This window comes from Azolla caroliniana, unplaced genomic scaffold (genome assembly GCF_043228905.1).
Source record: "Azolla caroliniana isolate FFs.n. ecotype wild unplaced genomic scaffold, voAzoCaro1.0.p SCAF_9, whole genome shotgun sequence".
Taxonomy (NCBI): Eukaryota; Viridiplantae; Streptophyta; class Polypodiopsida; order Salviniales; family Salviniaceae; genus Azolla; species Azolla caroliniana.
In genome coordinates this window covers 20133370-20156497 of record NW_028230444.1, presented here as the reverse complement: position 1 = coordinate 20156497, position 23128 = coordinate 20133370, and the positions used below count along the sequence as shown (strand labels likewise).

Genomic DNA, 23128 nt, shown 5'->3' with positions numbered 1-23128 from the left:
AGTGAGTCTCTCTTATCACATGGTTTTGAGTCTCTTATCACATGGCTTTGAGTCTCTTCTCTCTCTCTCTCTCTCTCTCACACACACACACACACACACACACACACACACACATGTATGTATAGAGATAGAGGCTCTTTCTTTCTTTTCATGTACATATTGAGAAAGAAAGAAAGAAAGAGTATTTGAAATTTGGGGTATTCCTCTGTTTTTTTGAGTGTTAAGTAAAGCTTGTACATTTATCAGGAAAAAACAAAAAACAAAACAGTGCATAATGTCTATAAATACACACACACACACACACACACATAGAGTCAATCCATGGAAGCTTGAAAGAGAAACAGGACAAATCAGAACGCCAAGCAGCAGAAGCAGAAGGCAAAGAAAGCAGCAAATCGAAGCAACAGGAGCTGGAGCAGGAGTAGAAGAAGAGGATTGGAGAGAGAGAGAGAGAGAGAGAGAGAGAGAGAGAGAGAGAGAGAGAGAGAGAGAGAGAGAGATAGATAGATATAGAGATAGAAAGAGAGAGAGAGAGAGTGCGTGTGTGTGTCTGTGGAGGGTGGGCCCTAGAATGAGCATGGACCCACAGGTATTCATTCTTTTATTGAGATGGGTTCTTTGTTTCCTTTTTCTTTTCTACTTGGAAAAGATAACCAAGAAAGCTCTCATTCTTTGAGCAAGAACAAAGCAGAAGGAGGAGGAAAGGAAGGAACTGGAAGGGAGGTAGAAGAAGAAGAATGAAGAAGAAGAGGGGCAACAGAAAGCCTTGAATATATTTATGTTGTGTGTACAGTCAACGCTTAGCAAGATCATCATCATCATCACTTTCTTTTTTTTCCCCCTTCTTTTAAAGATCTCATAACTGAAAGCTTCTCTCTGTCTCTCTGTCTCTCTGTCTCTGTTTCTACATATACATAGATTTTTTATGATCTTCTGAGTCACCAAGGAAACCTTTGTTTGGTTCATATCCCCTGCAAGACCTCCCTGTCTCTCTCTGTCTTTTGATATCTCCATTCATTGTTTTCATATTGCCTTAATACTTTATTGGATGGCAAGTCAGTTTTGTTGTATAGTAGATGGATTATGTCAGGACAAGACACTCTCAATCTGAATCTGAATGTGAATGATTTTGAATAAAGACTCCCAAATTACGCCTTCAATCTCTTGAGAACAATACACAAAAAATCCTTCCTTTTCTGAAGGAAATAAACTTTCCTCTGTTTCTTCACAACTGTGATACAATTAGATCTGCAGAGCCTTGTGTAATATAGAACCGATCGGAGAACCAATTCATTGAGCAAAGAAACAGAAGAATAAGGGTTGACATTTGTGTGGACATTTACATTGCAGTTTTCCTATCAATCCCTGTCTTCTTCTTCTTCTTCTTTTGCTTTGATGCATTACAATTGAATCGGGAAATATGCCGCCAAGAAGGGGGGGCATGAACCCGAGATCTCGATCTGCCAAGTTTCGGATTCCAGTCATTGCGTTGCTTCTAATATCAGTGGTGGCTCCTCTCATCTTCTTGGGTGTTCGGCTTGGCAACTTCATCTCTTTGGGTATATCTCTCCCTAACTTAACACCTCTCTCTCTCTCTCTCTTTGTTGTTGGCAGAAAACTTGATCCAATTTTCCGCTCAAGCGGATTTAAGTTCAATAGTTGATGCATACAAGCTGGGTGATCCGTGTTTTGTTTTTTATGCAAGCTGATGTGATTTATTAGCTTCACCACTGATTTGCTAGTTCTTGAGACTTTCTCTGGTTATGAGCCAGCCTTTTCTTTGATTGAATGTGTCGTGTGTTCCATATCATCACTATTCCTCTGCTTTTGAGGGTCGTATATAATCTGACGATTAGTACCTCCTGTTCCATCACTCCTTGCAGGAAGTGGAGAAATTTCTGATGGGACCAGCGATTCTGTAAGCAATTGAGTTTTTGAATCCAAAGCTCATGGAAAAAATGAACTTAAAAAAAGTTCCACCAGAGAATGTTCCATTGGTGAAGAAGCTAATCTTTCTGAATTTTTTATCTGTAGTTTGTAGATGATGCTAGGTTCCATGCCTTGCAGAAAATCGAAAGGTTATTTACGAAGGAGGTAAAAGCAAAAGAAAATTGTTGTAGTTCTGAAGTCTGTGTATGATCATACATTTGAATTGCTATTTGATTGTTCTCGATATTTAGGTTCTTGATGTCATTAGATCAAATATAGACGATGATACTGGTCCGCTGAGTTTGAATGTGATCGGAAGAACAGACCTTTCATCATCTTGGGTGGTGGAAAAACCATTGGGGAAAAGAGTCATCAATGAAGCTAATTTAACTGAACCTGTGGTATGATTAGTTGGCCATGATTATTTGGTATAGATCAATCCCATATAAGAATTATTTGGACTAATTTAAGGTTTTGAGCTTGAAAGGAACAATCAGCTAGTGCACAAAATGAAGAAAAGGACCATAGTCTGCCTGAAACAAAGGAAAAGTTGAGAGAAGCTACATTACCTTCGAGTTTGGAACTAAATTCAACCAGTAAGGCTCTTCCAAACTCCTAGTTATTGTGAAAAACATTTATATGCATTTAATAAGGTTTATTGTCCCTACAGATGATGAAGCTGCATCTGCACAAATAGCAAGACAAGTATGTATCGTTTTAACAATGTGTGTTTGGTTTTACTTATCCATGCATGTTATCCATATGTGAACTTATTGCTATATATGCTGTATCGAAAATTTCAGCAAATGAGAGACCGGAGAAAAGTGGAGAGGGTTTCGAAGCTCATGCAAGTAAATGAAAGTGAAGCAATAGCAAATTTCTCCCAAAGAAGAAAAGATATAGATGATAATGTTTTGAACAAATATAGCATTTGGCGTCAGGAAAGAGACTTAGAGGCTGACACTCTCATCAGACTTGTAAAGGATCAATTAATCATGGCGAGAGTATATGCAAGCATTGCACATGCACGCAAAATGACTGATCTTCAGAATGAACTGAATTCACGTATCAAGGAATGCCGCCATGTTCTGGAAGGTGCAACTGTAGATGCTGATCTATCTCGCAGGTATTTTTCCAAGAAACAGTAGTCTGATTTTGCATTCTTGTGTGTTGTATCAATTTTCTTTGATCAAAATTATGTTGAGTGTTTCAAGGTGCTCATTTATTTGTACCAATCCTGTTTCCATATTTCTGATTTTTAGGTCCAACAAATCTGTTGTTTTTATTTAAATTCTTCCAAATTTGCACCAATTTTGTTAGTTGATCATCCCTTCAATATGGTTGTTCCTTTGTCGTCCATTCGAGCGTTCAGAACCGATAGTTCTCTTATATGATGGATAAGGTTTTGATGTTTGAACGCGGATATAAGTCAATCTAGTATTTGAGGGAGCTGAAGATTCCCATTAAATGTCATATCAACACCTACATTTGTTCAATATACTATTTGATCTTCTATCTCTGCTTGTTTATATTAAGAATAATTTTTCTCTAATTGTGTCTTGTTGGTGCGTATCATGTTCCCTTCCCCTCATGGGGTGCCAGATTCAGATTCTATCTCAATGTTGTTTTTGAGTTTGCTTCAGCTCTTTGACTATCACTTCTTGGTGGAAGGCAGAAAAGATAATTACATATCTATTTAGGTCTTAGTTTGTTCCTTCTGCATGCTTTACCATTGTAACCAAATACCTCAAGTTTCCAAGCCACACTGTCGAGCATAGTTGGATCCATTTTGATAATGGAAAATATAAATCTCGCATATTGGGATGGACTATAACAGAATTATCCGTTTCATCACAGATATAAATCTGTATTGGGATAAGCTAAGATACGTGGGTTTTCAGAACATTCCAATTTGGTCATACATTAGAATCTAAATGGATTCAAGCACAAGCTAATAAAATAAGTGTGGATGCAACACTTTTTCTTAGTTGGGAGAGGAGCTCATATTTACTCATGCTTTTGGTGTTGACCTTGTTGATTGTTGCATTTCTTTTTCTTAGTCGGGAGAGGAGCTCATATTTATTCATGCTTTTGAAGAATTGCACTGGTTCAGAACACAATATTTCTTTTTTGTTCTCATGTCCTATTACCTCAACTTTTCTATGCATCCATAGAGAAGGATTTCACCAATATCATTGGACAGGGTTTAGTGATTTACTTCTCCATTGTCTTTGTTAGCTTTGCATTTCGACACTTGGATTGTAGAAAGTGAAAGTGTAAGGCCCAGTTTTTAAGACAGAAGAGTAGTTAACCGAGTGTAATGATCTTAAGCTTTTGTCAATGAGTGTACCATCGACCCATTGTTATAAACTTGATTCTTGACCTTTGAACCTCATCTTTAATGTAGTTCATTACCACAATCGTTCTGTCTAGTGGCTTTCTCTCTTCCACGAATGCACATGTTTCAGGAACATTGAGGGAGGGCAATCATGAAAGTGCACAGAAAGAAGTTATGACCGCTCAAACTAGATACCCTACATTCTTTCACTGCTTGAGAAGTTTAAAGGTTTCTGATTAAAGTTGATGTGCTCTACAGTGCCTCTGAGAAGATCAAGAACATGGGTCAGACTCTATCAAAGGCAAGGACGAATCTATATGACTGTAAAGATATCACCAAAAAATTGAGGGCCATGTTGCAATCTTCAGAGGATCAATCTCTTTCATTAAATAAGCAGAGTACAGTTCTTAGGCAGCTTGTAGCAAAGACATTGCCCAAAGGTATTCATTGTTTATCCATGCTGCTTACCTCTGAGTTTTACTCACTACCTGACAATCAGCAACGATTCCCAAATCCGGAGAAGCTGGAGGATCCTAGCCTCTATCATTATGCAGTATTCTCAGATAATGTCATTGCTGCTGCAGTGGTGGTCAATTCAACTGTACATAATGCAATGGTATGAATAGAATTTCATATTTAAATAGAGGAGAAAAATAAATGTTTATTTGATTCGTTGATTTGATTTGAATTGATTTTGAGTGATGGTTCACGAAGACTTAATAGCATATTGTGAAGGAAAATGTTAAAAGTTTGTCAAAAGGTAGTCTTACTTACAATGAGAGAATTTGATTGGAAATTTACGCTTAGAATCCTTAAATAGCTTAAGAAAACCCAAGTTTGTAGAAATCTTAGCAGCTTTAAAGGAAATAAACCTGCCAAATTCATAAAAAGCATGACCCCTCCCCCTCCCAGAAAAAGGAAAAAAGAATAAGAAAAAACAGAAACATTTAACACAAAATACAGGAGAGCAGTTGTTGGGAGAATGTTTTAATAGATCAGAGAAACATAGCTTAAACCTTAGCAGGCATAGCTTTATCCTATTTATTTATTTAACAAAAAAACATTTATTTTTTTTGTTTGCAGGAGCCTGAAAAGCATGTATTTCATCTGGTTACAGACAAGCTAAATGTAGCAGCAATGAAGATGTGGTTTTTAGCAAACCCTCCTGTTGCAGCAACAGTGAATGTAGAGAATATAGATGATTTTAAATGGCTGAATGCATCATACTGTCCTGTCCTCCGTCAACTTCGAACTGCATCTATGAAAGAATACTATTTCAAAGCTGACAATCCCACAACTCTGGCTGATGCATCGTCGAATCTGAAGTATCGGAACCCCAAATATTTATCGATGCTAAATCATTTGCGTTTTTATCTGCCTGAGGTTTACCCTAAGCTTGAGAAAATTCTCTTTTTGGACGATGACATAGTGGTTCAGAAAGACCTTACCCCATTATGGTCTATAGACCTTCATGGAAATGTGAATGGGGCTGTGGAGACATGTGGTGAGAGTTTTCATCGATTTGATAAATATTTGAACTTCTCAAACCCACTTATCTCGAACAACTTCAGCCCAGATGCATGCGGATGGGCATATGGTATGAACATATTTGATCTCCGTGAATGGAAAAAGCAGGATATTACGGGCATATATCACAAGTGGCAAGATCTGGTGAGTTTTATCTTGTGCTTTGACCCCTGATCATATCTTTTTGTCTATAGTCTGCTATGAGTGGAAAACTAACTAATTTTGGTCTTTCATTTATTATTATTTATTTGTAGAATGAGCAAAGGGATTTGTGGAAGCTGGGAACACTGCCCCCAGGTTTGATCACATTTTACAATCTTACGTACCCTCTGGATAAATCATGGCATGTGCTCGGACTTGGGTATGATCCACATGTGGAGACTGATGACATCGATAAAGCTGCTGTAGTGCATTACAATGGGAACATGAAACCTTGGCTAGAACTAGCCATGTCCAGGTACAAGCCATACTGGACCAAATATGTAAATTATGAGAATTCATACTTGCAGCAATGCAATGTTATGTAATGTTATAATGTTGTAGATTGCCAAAGCCCTGGTTTTCTATTTCATTCATTATTATTATTTTAAAAAATGAGCACACACAAAAGGACCTCCATTCTCATTTATTACCTTCCCTTTTATAATTTGATGGCTGGAAGCTTCTTTTATTTGCACATATACATTGTATAACATTAAGATAATTTCTCATTGGAGCTGACATGATCTGGAGGAAGATGCAAAATATGAGATAAGTCACTTTGTATGTCGTTCAATGTAATTCATATACACTGTTTTCTGAAACTTCAAAGCATAATGATGGTTAATCCTGATGTATTTCTTTCTACTTAATTACATGCGATTTGGTTGTTGTCCAAAGATTCATGAAGGTCTATCAAGTTGGCATACAATCATTGTTTTGCAAAAATGAAGTTTAGCTAGTGAATATTTTCAGCAGTAATTTTTAGTTGTTACATTGGTCTTAGCATGGCACAGGAACTGTTATGATAGAGCTTCATTAATGTGTTTGTTACACGCCACAGTCAACATAGAATGCAACCTGCATGAATGAATATATGTATGTATAAATTATGTCGATACTTTGAACATGGCTATTTAATTATGACTTTTCCACACTATCTTTAATATCAAGTATGTGTGATGGGTTACCAAGTATTGCAAGTCTGACAACTGCTATTTTGGCAAGAGTTTTTTGATTAAATCTTCTTTCTTGAGGATGGAAGTAACCATTTAATTCAAACTTTCTTTTCCATATCCCATTGTAAGTCTCAAGCATTTCATGTTAGTGTCAATTCCATTATGATGAACAAACATGGTAATGTGTTAATGTGTATAACCAGTGTTTCTGCACAAAGAACTGGTAAACCTTCTATGGATGGTTTCTGAAGTTCTCCACATCTATGAAAGCAGGGGTCTTTAGTAGCTTCACCATTCACTTGAAATTGACTCAAATTTGATGGAAGAGTTGTGTGAATTTGCTTGGTTCCCTAAGGCTTGGCATCTCGGTTTCATGTGAAGTGGTACATTTACAAATCAAAACGATAAAGCTTTCAATTCTTATGAGAGATTAGTAGAATAAGTATAGGTATCATTCATAGAGTATGGAATAATGTCTCAAGAAGGTAAGTGAATCCATGAATATTAGTATCTGCTAATCTCTGGGAGAAAATATTTGTATGGAATAATGTCTCAAGGAGGTATAACAATCCATGAATGTTAGTTAGTATATGCCAATCTCTAGGAGAGCATATTTGTATTTAATAATATTTGGAGGTAAGATCGTCCATGAATATTAGTATGTCATTGGGAGAACATATTTTTTGTTTCTCCTCTTGCTTGTGTGATGTAATACTTATTAATTTTCAACAGATTCAGTTATGCTTCGATGGATTATAATCAATCAAACTTGATACAAAATCTTCAAATATATTTTTGTTGTCTAAACCTTCAATAGGTTGATGAATCCATTCTAGATTTTAATTTTGTCCTTGGTGCATTTCGTTTTTGCCTTACGAGCTCTTGTGTTTGTGTCCCTCCTCATGGCCGAATATATATATATATATAAGAAAGTGAGTGTTAGGGTTGTGAAAAAGAGACAAATAGAGAAAAAAAATATAGAACGTAAGGGAGAGCAATGCGGGAAGACTTTGCAGGTGTAGTGGCACCGAAGCAACTCTCTCTCCTAGTCGATGATCTGACAAACCCTAAATCAAGTTTTATTGTTCCATTCTCTGTGTTTTTTCTTCTCTACCGTTTCTATGGTTTCCGTCCACTCTGTGACACGAAGATTGTGTCAAGGCTATGGCCTTGAGATATCTTCGTGTCAAGGCTATGGCCTTGAGATTTTGGAATACCTCTAGTGTGATCTCATAAGTATTCTGACTGGAAAATCAAGATGGAGGATCTCCTAACAGTGAGGAACTTGTATGAACCAATCTATAGGAAGGAAGTACCGACTGGGGTAGTTGAATGTGATTGAAAAATCTTGCATAGAAAGGCCGTAGCAACCATCAGACAATTTGTATATGTGAGCATACTCCAACATGTGGCAAATGACACAAATGCCTATGAGTTGTGGCATAAGCTTGCCAACATGTATGAGAGTATGAATGCTCTTAACAAGGCATCCCTGATGAGAAAGTTGGTGAGGCTGAAGTACTCAAATGGTGATAGCATTGTGGTGCACACTAGTACATTCATGGGTATGGTAAACCAATTAGCCTCGACCAAGATGCCACTAGACGATGAGTTGCAGGCTTTGTTGTCGCTCTCTTCCCAACCAGACAATTGGGAAACTTAGGTTGTCACTGAGTAACTCTTGTCAAGAGGACAAGTTGTCCCTAGAGGCTATAAAGGCAAGTCTTCTGAATGAAGAGACGAGAAGAAAGAAAATGGGTGCCTCGTCTCAGTCATAAGCAAATGTGGCTCAAGATTCCAGTAAAGGAAGGAGTAAGTTAAAGGGTTCCTAGAATCGTGACAAGTCCAGAGGGAGGTCAAAATCTAGGGGAAGACTCACATGTTTCTATTGTGGGAAACTAGGACATTTCCAAATGAATCGTTGAAATTTTAAGAGAGACAAAGGAAATGTTGATAGTGTTGAGGAGAAGAAAATTTCAGAGGAGAGAAATACCTCAGCCATTGCAGCCAGTGAGAAAGAGTTGTTTATTAGTGAACAAGCATGTGGGAACCTTGCCAGTGATGAGTGCACTTGGGTTGTAGATTGCGATACATCTTTCCACTTGAATCCCAAGAGGTAATGCTTCTTATCTTATGCATCTGGGGACTATGGCTATGTAACGATGGGGAATGATGGTTCATGCAGAATTGTTGGCATTGGGAATGTTTGTTTGTTGACGTTCATTGGTTGCAAGATAATGTTGAAAGACGTATGCCATGTCCCGGATGTCAGATTGAATCTGATATCTATAGGATGACTTGATGATGAAGGCTATGATGGTAGATTTCAAAATGGTGTAGGGAAATTTTGCAAGGGAAGTTTGATTCTGGCTCAGGCACAAAAGCAGAGTACACTATGTAATGCATGCAAAATTGTGCAAAGATGAAGCAAATGCGGTGGCCGATTTGGTTAGTGAGATATGATACAAGAGGCTAGGTCATATAAGCGAGAGGGTGTTACATATACTGGCTAAGGACCTTCTCTTGGAAGTGGAAGGTAGGGTGTTACATATACTGGCTAAGGACCTTCTCTTGGAAGTGGAAGGTATGTAGAGCTTCCTTTCACTCTAAGGCTTGGTACAAGGGCTAGTTTGAATAGTATTGTAAGAGTCTTGGTATCAAACTTGGGCACACAGTGCCCAAAACACATGAGGTAAATGGTCTTGTAGAGAGGATGAACAGGACCATAGTAGAAAGGGTGCGAAGTATGTTGTCACGTGCAAAACTATCTATTAATAATTAGGTAATTAGTATCTAATTATGTGAATAGTTAATCACATATGTGATTAAGCTGCAGAAGATTATGTGATATGTGTGTGAGAGGAAGAGAGAGAGGAAGTTACACTTATGAACAATAAATGGGGGATGATTAATAAGTGTAGCTCAAGGAACTCTTACTTATATTAAAGAGACGTCAAAATACAAAAATACCCATAATGAGGTAATTAACTAAGGGTTAATTAGTATCTAATTATGTGAATAGTTAATCACGTATGTGATTAAGCCGCGGAAGATTATGTGATATGCATGTGAGAGGAAGAGAGAGGAAGTTACACTTATGAACAATAAATGGGGGATGATTAATAAGTGTAGCTCAAGGAACTCTTACTTATATTAAAGAGACGTCAAAATACAAAAATACCCATAATGAGGTAATTAACTAAGGGTTAATTAGTATCTAATTATGTGAATAGTTAATCACGTATGTGATTAAGCCGCGGAAGATTATGTGATATGTGTATGAGAGGAAGAGAGAGAGGAAGTTACACTTATGAACAATAAATGGGGGATGATTAATAAGTGTAGCTCAAGGAACTCTTACTTATATTAAAGAGACGTCAAAATACAAAAATACCCATAATGAGGTAATTAACTAAGGGTTAATTAGTATCTAATTATGTGAATAGTTAATCACGTATGTGATTAAGCCGCGGAAGATTATGTGATATGTGTATGAGAGGAAGAGAGAGAGGAAGTTACACTTATGAACAATAAATGGGGGATGATTAATAAATGTAGCTCAAGGAACTCTTACTTATATTAAAGAGACGACAAAATACAAAAATACCTATAATGAGGTATATATATATCTCATGTGCAAAGATGCACATGTGTGAGGAGAATATAGGTACAAGGGTGTAAGTCCTATAATATTAAATTTAAATGAACTTGATGATGGGGGATCTAGAAGGTATCCCACTTAAGTACAAGGAACACAATCCTATTTAAGACTTTATAGTCAACAGTCTAACTAGTTTCTATCTAGGTAACTACTATTAAGTTACGTGGTTAACTAAATGGCTAAACTTAGTTGAGCTTGAAATCTCAACACGCCCCCTCAAGCTCCAAGTGTGAGAGTTCGGCTATCGACTAAGTCATGTCGGCAATTTTCGGTTCGTCCCCCTCAAGCCTTCGACGAAGGCTTGGACTGTTAATCGGCCGAAGGCCGAGTGCCAGCGAAAACCAATGGAGCTTGTCTGCTCCTAAGGCCTTGGTAAAGATATCGGTTGTCTATTGATTAGTGCCGATGTGTTGGAGGTCGATGTCTCCCGTGACGATGTGCTCTCGAACATAGTGATAATGCACCTCGATGTGTTTTGTTCAAGCATGGAAGACCGGGTTTCGGGCTAGTTGTATGCTACTTTGATTGTCGCAGTAGATACGCATCGGTTTGTCGACCGATTCATTGAAGTCCTTTCGTAGCCGCTTCAACAAAATTACTTCGCAAGTGGTTATGGCCACGCCCCTGTATTCCGCTTCGGTGCTAGACAATACAACTATTGGTTGCTTCTTGCTACTCCAAGAAATAGCTGTGCTTTAGAGTGAGAAGATGAATCCGGATGTCAAACGTTGATCGGATACATTTTCGGCCCAATCGACATCAGTTTATCCTTCTAACCGAATGGTCGCTCTTGTCTTATAGAATGATTCCTCGATCCATGGTCCCACTAATGTATCATAAGACTCGTTTAACACTATGCAAATGTGTGTCGCATGGTGTTCGCATAAATTGGATACACTGGATAGCTCAGGTCGGGTGCGTGATAGTTAGATAGATGAGACACCTGAGTTTTGCGGATTTTGAGTTGGCTCACATGATGGTGTTTCGGAGTCCGTCTGCAATTTGAGGTTGCGATCAAGGGGAGTCGAAATTGGCATGTGGTCAATCATACCGAACTTGAACAAAAGGTTTAGGATGTAGTGGTGTTGGGAGAGCATGATGTCGTCGCTGGTTCAGATGACCTCGATTCCCAGAAAGTAATAAAGTTCGTTCATGTCTTTCATCTCAAACTTCTCGGATAGGAACATTTTGACCTTGTTGATGTCGGCTAGGTGTTCACCACAGATCATTAAGTCGTCGACATATATGATGATGAAGATCAGACCATTGGAGTTGCTTCAAATAAACAACGAATTGTCGGACTTAGACATTTGAAAGTTGATTCGGTGCAGAGACTGAGTTATCTTTGAATGCCAAGCCCTTGGCGCTTGCTTGAGGCCGTATAGGTGCTTCTTGAGGTGGTGTACGACATTCAGATGTGATTTCGACTTGTAGCCAAGAGGTTGTACCATGTACACCTCCTCCGCTAGTTCGCCTTGGAGGAACCCATTTTTCACATCCATTTGGTGGAGATGCCACCCTTTTGCCATCGGGAGTGCTAGGACCGTCCAAATCGTGGTCATCTTTGCCATCGGGGCAAAGGTTTCTTCGTAGTTGGTACCTTGGGTTTGAGCATATCCCTTAGCAACAACTCGAGCTTTGTATCGGTTGATGGAGCCGTCGACATTGTGCTTGATTTTGTAAATCCATCGACAACTCATCGCCTTCTTGTGCGGTGGAGGTGCTACAAGATCCCAAGTCTCATTGTGAACTAGCGCTCGCATCTTTTGGTCCATGGCTTCCACCCATCGGGTGTCACGAGCTGCTTCCGTAAAGCTTTCGGGCTCTTGTTCGGCTGCTACCTTCATTATGAATGCATAATGGTGTGCCATATACTCATTGTAGCTGAATTGAGTAACCGGATTCTTCTCTCTGCTCGAGCGTTGGAGTTTGGAGTTTTTCGTTCATAGAAGCCAATGCTTTCTTTACGCCAGGGGTTCGCAGAATGGGCACTTCAAACTCACTATCCAAAGAGAGAGCCGACACATCTGAATCGCTTTCGTCGGGGTGATCGACGTCGTATTCAGGCATCTTACCTTTACCTTTGTCCAACCTGGTAGATGGTTGTGTTGTGCTCCTATTGCTTGACTGCTCCGATGGTCCGCTCATCATGGTTGAGCTTGGATTGGTAGGTATGGGTCTCAATTGAATGTCGTCATCTGAGATGGTGTTCAACTCTTCCTTAGTCAGGCCAGACGAGGTCGAATTGGGTTTATACCAAGTTGACGATTCGTTGAAGATGACATCTCGACTTACTCGAATGGAATGGGTGGAAGGGTTGAAGCACTGGTATCCCTTTTGTTCGGATGAATATCCTGGACGAAAATGCACTTTTCGGACTTTGGGTCGAGCTTCTATCGTTTTTCGGTCGGGATGTGAACATATGCAATACTTCCAAACACTCGTAGATGCAACAAAGTCAGCTAGTGTGCAGTTAGTTTGTGTGCTCTAGTAGTTGTGCATTGATTCATAATGTAGATGGTTGTGGCTGCCGCTTTGGCCCAATAGTATTTTTGCATGTACTTCTCATGTAACATGGCGTGTGCTACCTCGAGTATGTGCCGATTCTTTCATTTAGCTACACCATTTTGTTGGGGTGTGTGTCGGCATGAAAATTCTCTCCAGATGCCTTCACCATGGAGGTAGGAGATGAATTCGTCGAAGAAGTACTCCTTTCCTCCATCTGATCGTAGGTATCAAATATGCCGACCCGTTTCTTTCTTCACTTGGCTCTTGAGCTTTTGGAAGTGGGAGAGCACTTCACTCTTCTTATTCATAAGGAAGATCCACGTGTAGCACGAGTAATCGTCGATGAAGGTGATGTAGTATTGGCATTCGTCGATCGTTGGCATTTGGGCTAGCCCCCACACATCCAAGTGGACTACGTCAAGGAGGCCTTTGCTTATGTTGCTCTCCTTTGGGAATGAGAGTCAATGTTGTATGCCGAGTTGGCATGCTTTGCATACTTGGTTGACTCAAAGGTCGGAAGTTCGATAACTACTCCCTTCGTCTACATAGTTCAGAGCCGTTGGAGGTTGATGTGGTTGATTCTCTTGTGCGACAACTCGATATTCGATTCAACCTTAAGACTGTTTACGTACATGGCCGAGTTTACCTCGTGTGAATCGAGAATAAACATTCGGCCTTCTCTCCGTCCTCTAGCTATGAGTCGACCATTCTTTTCTATAAAGCAGTCTCCATTATTGAAACAAACTTGCATGCCTTGCTCCATGATTTGGTTGATCGAGTCCAAATTCTTCGTTATTGTTGGAACTTGCAAAACATTCTTGATGTAATTGTTGTTGCCCTTGCCAAGAGGAACATTGCCGATATGCGGAATGGTGTGTGTGGTGTTGCCTCTCGTCTCCACGTAGAGGGTCGATCGGGCATATGCAAATCACTGAACCACTCTTCGTGAGACGTCATGTGATTTGAGGCGCCTGAGTCGACGAACCATACTTCCTCTAATGTGGAGGTGCTTGCCGAATTGGATGCCGGCATAGTGTTTGCTTTGTGTCTCATGACGAACATGCCTCCATAGTCTTCGAATTTAGAGTTGGTGACATAGTTGGTGACTGTTAGGATCGTGACCGGCCACAATTGGTTATGCTCTCGAATATGTGTTCGGATGCAAAGAACAAGAGAGCTAGTACACAAACATTAGGTAATTAACTAAGGGTTTATTAGACTTATCTAATTATGTCAATAGTTAATCACGAATGTGATTAAGTTGCAGAAGATTATGTGATATGTGTATGTGTGTGAGAGGAAGAGAGAGAGGAAGTTACACTTATGAATAGCAATGGGTCCGGTTTCGGCTCAAACCGAACCAAACCGAAAAACCATGGCTTAACGGTTTATAGGTTCAACGATAAATAAACAGTTTGGTTTGGTTTCAAATGTTACTAATCGATTTCGGTTTGGTTTTGAATTTACCAGTTTATCGGTTTATCGGCTTATCGGTTTTTGTTTATGTGGTTCGGTTTAAAGGTTTATAGGTTTATAGCTTAAAAAATACTCATAAATATTCTCAATAGACTATAACTTTCAACATTTAATTTTAAACTCTTGTTTTATTAACTTATTAAATTTTATATGTATTATATGTAGAGTCTCCTTTTCATTTATGATGATCAATTATGATAAGTATGATGATCAAAGTTATGATAAGTATAATGATCAAATTTATGATTAGTATGATGACCAAATTTATGATCAATATGATGACAAATTTTATGATAATTATGATGACAAATTTTATGATGAGTATGATGAATAAATTTATGATAATTTATAATAAGTATGATGATTAATATCAATAAAAAATGGTTTGGTTTGGTTTGGTTTTGATTTATGATAAACCGGGTTGGTTTGGTTTTAAATTTTTCGTAAACAGTTTGGTTTCTCCTATTCTTTAAACGGTTTGGTTTAACGGTTCGGCTCTAAACGGTTCGATTTAGATGGCTTCATAAATTTTAAAACAGTTTGGTTCGGTTTTTATTATTAATAAATAGTTTGGTTTGGTTTCAAGGCCAAGAAATTGAACCGAACCGGGCCCATTGCTACTTATGAACAATAAATGGGGGATGATTAATAAGTATAGCTCAAGGAATTCTTACTTATATTAAAGAGACATCAAAATACAAAAATACCCACAATGAGGTATATATACATCTTATGTGCAAAGGTGCACATGTATGAGGAGAATATAGGTACAAGGGTGTAAGTCCTATAATATTAAATTTAAATGAACTTGATGATGGGGGATCTAGAAGGTATCCCACTTAAGTACAAGGAACACAATCATATTTAAGGCTTTATAGTTAACATTCTAACTAGATTCTATCTAGGTAACTACTAAGTTACATGGTTAACTAAATGGCTAAACTTAGTTGAGCTTGAAATCTCAACACTATCGAAGTCATATTGGGTTGAGGCAATGATAATAGTTGTTACCTCATAAATAGGTCTCCCTCAATACGTCTAAATGGTGATGTCCCACAAACGGTGTGGACTAGAAGAGATGTCTCGTACAAGCATCTGAGGGTGTTCGAATGCCTAGTATACATGCATGTGGCTAAAGATCAGAGATCAAAACTGGACAACAAAAGAAAGCCATGCATTTTTCTTGGGTACTCAGAAGATGAGTTTGGCTACAGATTGTGGGATCTGCTTGACAAGAAAGTGGTCAAAAGTCAGGATATTGTGTTTATGGAAGACAAGACAATTGAAGACTGGAAACAACAACCAGTGTCGACTTTCCAACTAGCCATTGTTATGGATTCTGTACTGGTAGACTCTAGTCCTGTACTGTCAGTCGACATACAACAGTCAGATGATGTTGAGCCAGCTGAAGCAGATGATGTTGAGCTGAATGTTGAAGTAAGGAGATACCCTCTCATATAGAGAAAGGTTTCCTCAAGGTATCCAACTTGTGAATATATATTGTTGACTGATGAAGGTGAGCCAGAATGTTACGAGGAAGCTGTGTCGGATGTGCACAAAAGAGAGTGGTACAATGCCATGCAAGACAAGATGGATTCCTTGCATGAGAACTACACCTATGACCTAGTGGAGATGCCTGAGGGTAAAAGGGCTCTAAGGAATAGATGAGTCTTCAAGATAAAAAAATGGAGAACCTGGATGTCCACCTAAACACACAATTCACATGGTGGTGTTTAGGGTTTTAAGAAGAAACAGGGTGTTGACTTTGATGAGATTTTTGCTCCAGTTGTGAAGATGTTATCCATTCGAATTGTTCTAAGCCTAGTTGCACGCATGAACCTAGAGGTTTAACAACTAGATGTAAAAACTGCATTCCTACATGGTTGAGTTGGAAGAGGAAATATACATGGAGCAACTTGAGGGTTTTGAGGTAAAAGGAAAGGAGAATCTTGTATGCAGGTTGAGGAAGAGCTTATATGATTTGAAGCAAGCTTATCGACAATGGTACAAGAAATTTGAGTCCTTCATGACGAAGCATGGATTCCACAAGACACAAGCCGATCACTGTGTGTTTGTGAAGAAGTATGATGAAGGTGAATATCTGATTCTCTTGGTTTATGTTGATGATATGTTGGTTGTTGGTCAAGATGCCAACAAGATTGGATGCTTGAAGAAAGCTCTGAGTAAGTCCTTTGCTATGAAGGACTTAGTCCAAGACAGAACAAAAACATGATATGGGTACTGCAAAAGGTTCAATATGGATAAGGCAAAACTTTTTGGATCTACACTGTGTGAACTTTAAGCTAAATTCTGGTCAAACCAAAAAGTGAAAAATACAAAGCTGAGATGAAAAAAGTGTCGTATGCCTTAATTGTGGATACCTTAATGTATGCCATGGTTTGCACTAGGACGGGCATTGCCTTTGTTGTTGTGGTTGTCAGCCGATTCATGAGTAATCCTAGAAAGGAGCATGTTGGGTTGCAGTGAAGTGTATTCTCGAATACTTGAACGACACCTTGAGTGTATGCCTAAGGTATGGCTCCGGAAAACCTATGCTTGAAGGTTTCACAGATTCCGAGATGTCAGGTGATGCCTCTAGACTTGTGGTCTAGAGAGACTGTAATCACTTGTACACTCTGTCATAGTAGAATCTTTGGTACCTTGAGGGTCCTGTGGTTTTTCTCGTTTTAGGGTTTTCCACGTTAAAAATCTTGTGTCTCTGTTTTGTTTATTCCTGTTGGTTGAATCATATTCCTGAACTTGGTCAGTAGTTGTGTGAGTGCTTGACATCCGATTCCGACCCCTATACATATCATGAGCATGACAATCCATGTTCTTACACAAATTTGATATATAAATATGATGTTGGACTTGTAAAACTTGTTTATTGGAACATCATGGTTGTGGATTCAAGTCTCGACCAAACTATTTCGTTATAGAGATGCAATATTAAAGTTTCATTCAATATAAAGACATTAACATTTGAGGGTAAGCACACTCAAAACTAGTTTCATTATAAAGGTAGTTCATAAATTTAGTTTTAGATAATTCGTATTGAGCCAGGATCGAACTCTCAAATGAACTCAAAACCAACATGTGACTCTCCAAGAATCGTGAAGTTGCTTACACTATCAATCGTTGCTCCTTTTAATGGCTTTGCAACAAACCTGACATTGACCACATTCCACACATAAGGGAATCATTGATATAATCTTGATGATTCCCATGTATCCACATGATAACTAAGATGTGATTGATGAGTGTGACTGTTGAGATTAAATTTGATGAACAAGTTAGAAACATAGAGAAAGACTTTTTTATCATCTTCTGAGGTCAAATATGACCCACCGATTTCGTGCACCCACTTTTCGGATCTCTTTGCACATTCCATGTGGCAAGGGAAAATTATTCATTGAGCAACTTGTTAAGGGTATATATATAGTTTTGAAAAATAAAAGAGCAGAGTTGATACTATTGATATCTTTCTTATATTGCCTAGACTTTCTTTCAACTAGATATCAAGGTAAGCTTCTCAGAAGGATCTTTTACATAGCATTGGAGAAGTAAAATCTCCCAACTCTTCTAAGTCTAAAACGCCGAAATGACCCTAAAATTTTGGATATACCTTGAGGTTAAAACTTTCACTAGGTTACTTGCTAGACACCAAATATTTACTAGCATTATTGGAAAGCCTAAAATATTCAAGGTTTTTTCGATAAAAAAGTTTGCATCGTCACACCCATATCATAGAAGCACTTTCGTAATGCTTGAAAGCTGTAGGGTATTTATTCATGGCAAGTGTCCCTAAAGAGTTAGGGCTCTAGGGTTAGGACCGCAAGAGTTTTAGAAACTATCGAAACCGAAGGGTATTCTGGTAAATACCGAAAAAAATGAAAGGACTCATAATATTCGAGCGTGTAAAATAGAAGGGATTAGGCTGGCCTTTTGTTTTTGCCGTTTCTGCTTTTCTGCTTTCTATCGCGCGCCTAAATTTCTTCTCAGGTTTTTGGTCCAGGAGCCTCTTTAAGAAAACGAAGCACAATAATCGCTAGTGAATTCCGCTGCTTCTGAAGGATTTGATCCATGGCAGCAGCAGGAGCAGCCGTAGCGACCAGGTCTCATACGTCTCGTCGTCGTCTTCTTCTTCTGCGTCTTCTTTGTCGTCGCCATCCTTACCACCACTACCATCGTCGCCGTCTTCCATTATCAGACACATCTCCTTCTAATTCCATCTCTGCAGTTGATCCTTTCACTAATTCCAGCAACCTTGATCTCTTGCGCTGCAATAACAGTCCATCGAAACGTCCTCGACACTCAGACCTCATCGTCACTGCTTCTTCTTCGTCTTGTGATGCTACCTTCCAACATCATCATCAGTCATCACTCGATCTTCCTTCGAATATCTGGTAGCCGTGCGTTTTTCTCCTTCCTTCAACTTTCTTCGACTCATATCTTATTCAGCCTTTCTTTGTTTGTCAATTCCTTTTGGTCTCTTTTATTGATCTGCGCATCTGGCATGATCTCCTAGTACCATTTGCGTTCATTGTTTCCTATTTCATCAGGTGAAACCTTATCGTACTTTCTTTTTTCTTAAGTTTTCATCTGTCTTTTTTGCTTCTTTTCTGTACTTTTTCTCTAGGCTTTACATTCATTTTTCTCAGATAATACGTACTTGTATTCGCTGAAGTTTTAATATTTTCTTCGCTTCTTTTTATACATTCGTTGACAGTGTCTGGTTCTCTAGTTTCTACATTCATTTGATCCTTGCATTTCCCCACTTGTCTACGGTTTAATTCATTCCACCAAGTTATTTACCTGCAATATTTTCTTCACTAATGAAAGTTCACAGTTTCAATTGTTTGTCCTCTCCTTAAGTCGATTTTCGTTCTTTCATATCCTTGTAGTATCTGCAGAATCACAGCTGGATCTTGTGATACCTTCTGATGGACGAAGGGATGAATATTTGACGTTGCATGCGATGGATTATCAATTTCATTTGATAATTTTGAGATTGAAATGCTCTTTCGTAAAGAATATAGTTTCTTTCATTATATGCGGACATCAATCCATCTATGTTTTCGCTAGAACGAGATGATGTTTAATGCTTGAAATGCTCATTAACTTAAGCAATTACACACAACACTCTCTCTGAATATACTGGTTTCCTTGAGTGATAAATTCATTGAGAAAATGATGTTATGTTGCATGCCTTCTCTAAGGGAGTGACGTATTTAGTTACTCTTGATATATTGTGCATGAAAATAATCCATTTAATGAAGCAGACTTGCACCAGTCTCTAGGACATATTTTGCTTATTTTATTTCTTCATTATCTGCACTACATGTTACATCACAAAAAACGAACTTACGATGTATTGTGATAATGTAACGCACGTAAATGGTCCATTTAATAATAAATGACGCGTACTGACGCACACGTCTATATGTGTAAAAATATCTGCTTTATTTCATATTTCCTGCCATTATCTGCGTTAGATGTTACCTAAAAAGAATAAGCTCATATGATTAGCTTCTGATAATATAGCTCATTGATGTACTTCGATGTATTTATTCCATTTGAGTACATATACTAGCTGCTTGAAAAGGTGGCATTTTTTGCAATGTCGCAGTCTCTGTGAAGATATGTGGTTCGTCATCTTCGATTTCTTGAATCCAAGCTCTCTTATCCGCCTTTCTTTGGTGAATCGAGCATTTCATCGTCTAGTGATGGAAAGATGTGTCTGGATGATAGCTTGCCATCGCGAGTTAAAAGTTCCATACTATGATGCAAAACCTCAGTTTCCATGGCGAAACCTCTATGACGCTGTTACTGGTAAGTAATAGTTTGCAGTTATGACGTATTATTGATTCTCTATTTATAAGGAAGTAATATGCCTGCTAAATTTGGGAAGCGTACCAATGCTCTTGAATTTATTCTGATAAATCAGTTGGCTAATCGTGGCTAGTAAGGTTATGGTTAACTGCGTTTAAGACGTAGTGGCATTGTTTAATCTAGCTATGGAATTTTCGAAATTAGCTTTCTAATTTAGAGAAACCGTTGCTTGCCGAACTTTTGATCTTGAAAGACTCCTAAACTTTTGTTTAGCAATGTAAAATTAAGACGGTATTCTTTGTTTAACTTAACTTGGGTTACCTTGAACTTTGCCTGCTAAATTAGGGAAAGCTTGGCTTATGTTTTAATCTTGAAGGTCTGCTAAATTTGTGCTACACTTTAATGTCTACTGTTGTAAAAGTTTTCACCAATAAGATCAACGATTAATCCTCCGTTTAATAATGATCTCATAATGTGATGCTAACCTTCTTAAAGCTATAATTATATATGCAGGTGCAAAGCATGCGTACAGCTTCCATAATTCAGAAGAACACATTGGTATAAAATCGCATTATATTTCAAGTATCTCTTCCATGTCAGCTTTGCCTTGATCTGAAGAGGAAGTTCTGCAGACATTATCCGAGAATTCTTCTTATAAGGGAACTAATGGTATAAACTCACCACTAGTTATAACATATTAACCTATATAATCTCCTGCAGATTGGCTCAGAGTGGGGACCTTTAGGATGGAATCCGGTGAAGCTTTGCTTTCAAGTCAATTACCCGCTATTGCTTCAAGCAGAAGTACTAATCTAGAGTCATGCACAACCAGAGTGTCTAATGTAATAAAGGGGCCCTGGATTGTAGGTCAGCATTAAAAGACATTACTACATATTGTCTAATGATATTGGTTTTCCAAATTTGCAAAAGATTCTATTTAGTTCAACGTAGTGTATTGATTGATCTGTTCACGCTTTGATGTGATTCAGATATGCACTTGCTGCGTTGCTCAGTTTGTACCCAGCCAACATGCGATGGTGATGCATTTTGCTCCCTTCTTCTTACCAGTATATAAAAAGTATTCCTCCCTAATTAATAGATCCGCCCGGCTTGATCAGAACAGTACAACTCTTGATTGCTTCATGTTGCTCGATCAGTTAGCAATAGATGTGTCATCAATGAACAATATAAAGATCAAAGAATTACCATGTCCTTCCTCAGACATTGCTGACTCACAAGATCTAGATCACTGACCGTGGCATTATATGAAATTATGTTGCCTTATATTATTTATAGGGACTGTTCAAGTGCTTGACGCTCGCCATTGGGAACTCTTCCTCCATGAAGAGTACATAAATGGAGACTGGAAATTCGAAGAAATAGAAGAGCAAGTTGTTTGTCCATCTCCTGACACTTCAGCCATGGCTGCTATTCTTGATGCAAAGCACGTAAGAAGCAGGAGTACAAAGGGCAAGTATTTGAACTCTGATTTTAGTTTAATTCCTTTGACGTTGTGGTTTTATATGAATCGTTTGCATTTGATCGATCTGTCTGGTTATAGCATAGAAAATAAGCATTCGTCTAAGGCTCGGGATGCATTTTGTGTTTTATATAAAATGCCTGCGAGTTTGAAGTATTTTTCCCTATCTATAAGGGAGTTCTTTTTGAAGGCTTTCGATGTATTTTTGTGTATATCTCTGGAACTTATAGTGGAGTTCTTCATGTTTCGTGGCTTTTAATGTAGGCAAGGCTTAAGTGTATTTCACCGAATCTTAGTGAGTTTCTTGTGAAGGCTCTAGATGCACTGCATTGTGATAAAAAAAACCCGTGTATTTTCAGAAAGAGTTCATATGATTAATCTTATTATTAATACATCATATTATTAATCTGTATAAATAAATAAATAAATATTATATAATGAATCTTATTATCAATATCTCTTATAGAATTGCTGAATTTGAAGTCATGGACATTTCCTCCGGGGGTTTTTCACCCTTCAACATCGTGTAAGACATTTGCGGTGGCAGCAAGTACTAACTTGAGGCAAGAAAATGAAGGTAAAGAACACTTTAAAACAGTACAATTGTTTCGTGGTGGTTACAGCAATACATACTCTTGTTTTCTAATGGATTCTAAAGCTTGGTACTGACTCATTAATATCAGCCAAATTGGTGGTGAAACTCTACACGATGAAAGCCAAAACCCTGGGACAGAATTCTATTATTGCCATTCGCATCACACAAGCACTAGCTCAGTCGTGACTAATTTATGTCATTCCACGGTATCGTTGTTGTATCTCCTTCCATCTTGGTACAATAACCAACCCTCATGATTATGGCCAACTAATCACTCACAAGTTTGGACTTTCTAGTGGATATGGAACGTTCAAGAAGTTAATGAGAGGCTACCACACATAAGATGACTATCATGGTATAAAGTATGGAATGTGGACCATAATATACAATACAATATACATACCTATGAAAGCAGCAAATGGGACAGGAATGTCTTTCTTGAAACTACATTGTACAAGTTTTGATATGGGTTTATTTTCACTAGTTAAGTTCCTTGAATGGGGTTCAAATAATTCCATAATACAATACACAAAGTATAGCATGAACTAAGATTACACGTAATGATTGATTTGTTCCTCTCTGAATTGATATTAACCTTCTTGTTATGTATACACGGTGTTGGTTG

The 23128-nt window shown here is 38.2% G+C and overlaps 3 protein-coding genes across 3 annotated transcripts; all 3 read left to right on the top strand.

Annotated features, from left to right (window-relative positions):
• Positions 1-975: 975 nt before the first annotated feature.
• On the top strand, positions 976-6627 carry LOC147860513 (polygalacturonate 4-alpha-galacturonosyltransferase-like). The gene is made up of 10 exons (XM_087324287.1): positions 976-1559; positions 1884-1918; positions 2035-2094; positions 2181-2330; positions 2417-2525; positions 2600-2634; positions 2733-3055; positions 4526-4883; positions 5351-5938; positions 6049-6627. Exons 1-10 carry the CDS (start codon positions 1421-1423, stop codon positions 6319-6321), a joined length of 2070 nt encoding a protein of 689 aa, XP_087180413.1. The 5' UTR covers positions 976-1420; the 3' UTR covers positions 6322-6627.
• Positions 6628-18776: 12149 nt separating this feature from the next.
• On the top strand, positions 18777-21342 carry LOC147860512 (putative F-box protein At5g36000). Its single transcript, XM_087324958.1, has 3 exons — positions 18777-19002; positions 20226-20428; positions 20942-21342. The coding sequence occupies exons 2-3, from the start codon at positions 20239-20241 to the stop codon at positions 21037-21039; spliced, it is 288 nt and encodes a 95-aa protein (XP_087181084.1). The 5' UTR covers positions 18777-19002; positions 20226-20238; the 3' UTR covers positions 21040-21342.
• Positions 21175-22689, top strand: LOC147860511 (putative F-box protein At3g61730). Its single transcript, XM_087324113.1, has 5 exons — positions 21175-21232; positions 21725-21876; positions 22173-22272; positions 22375-22485; positions 22592-22689. Exons 1-5 carry the CDS (start codon positions 21175-21177, stop codon positions 22687-22689), a joined length of 519 nt encoding a protein of 172 aa, XP_087180239.1.
• The last annotated feature ends 439 nt before the right edge of the window (positions 22690-23128 follow it).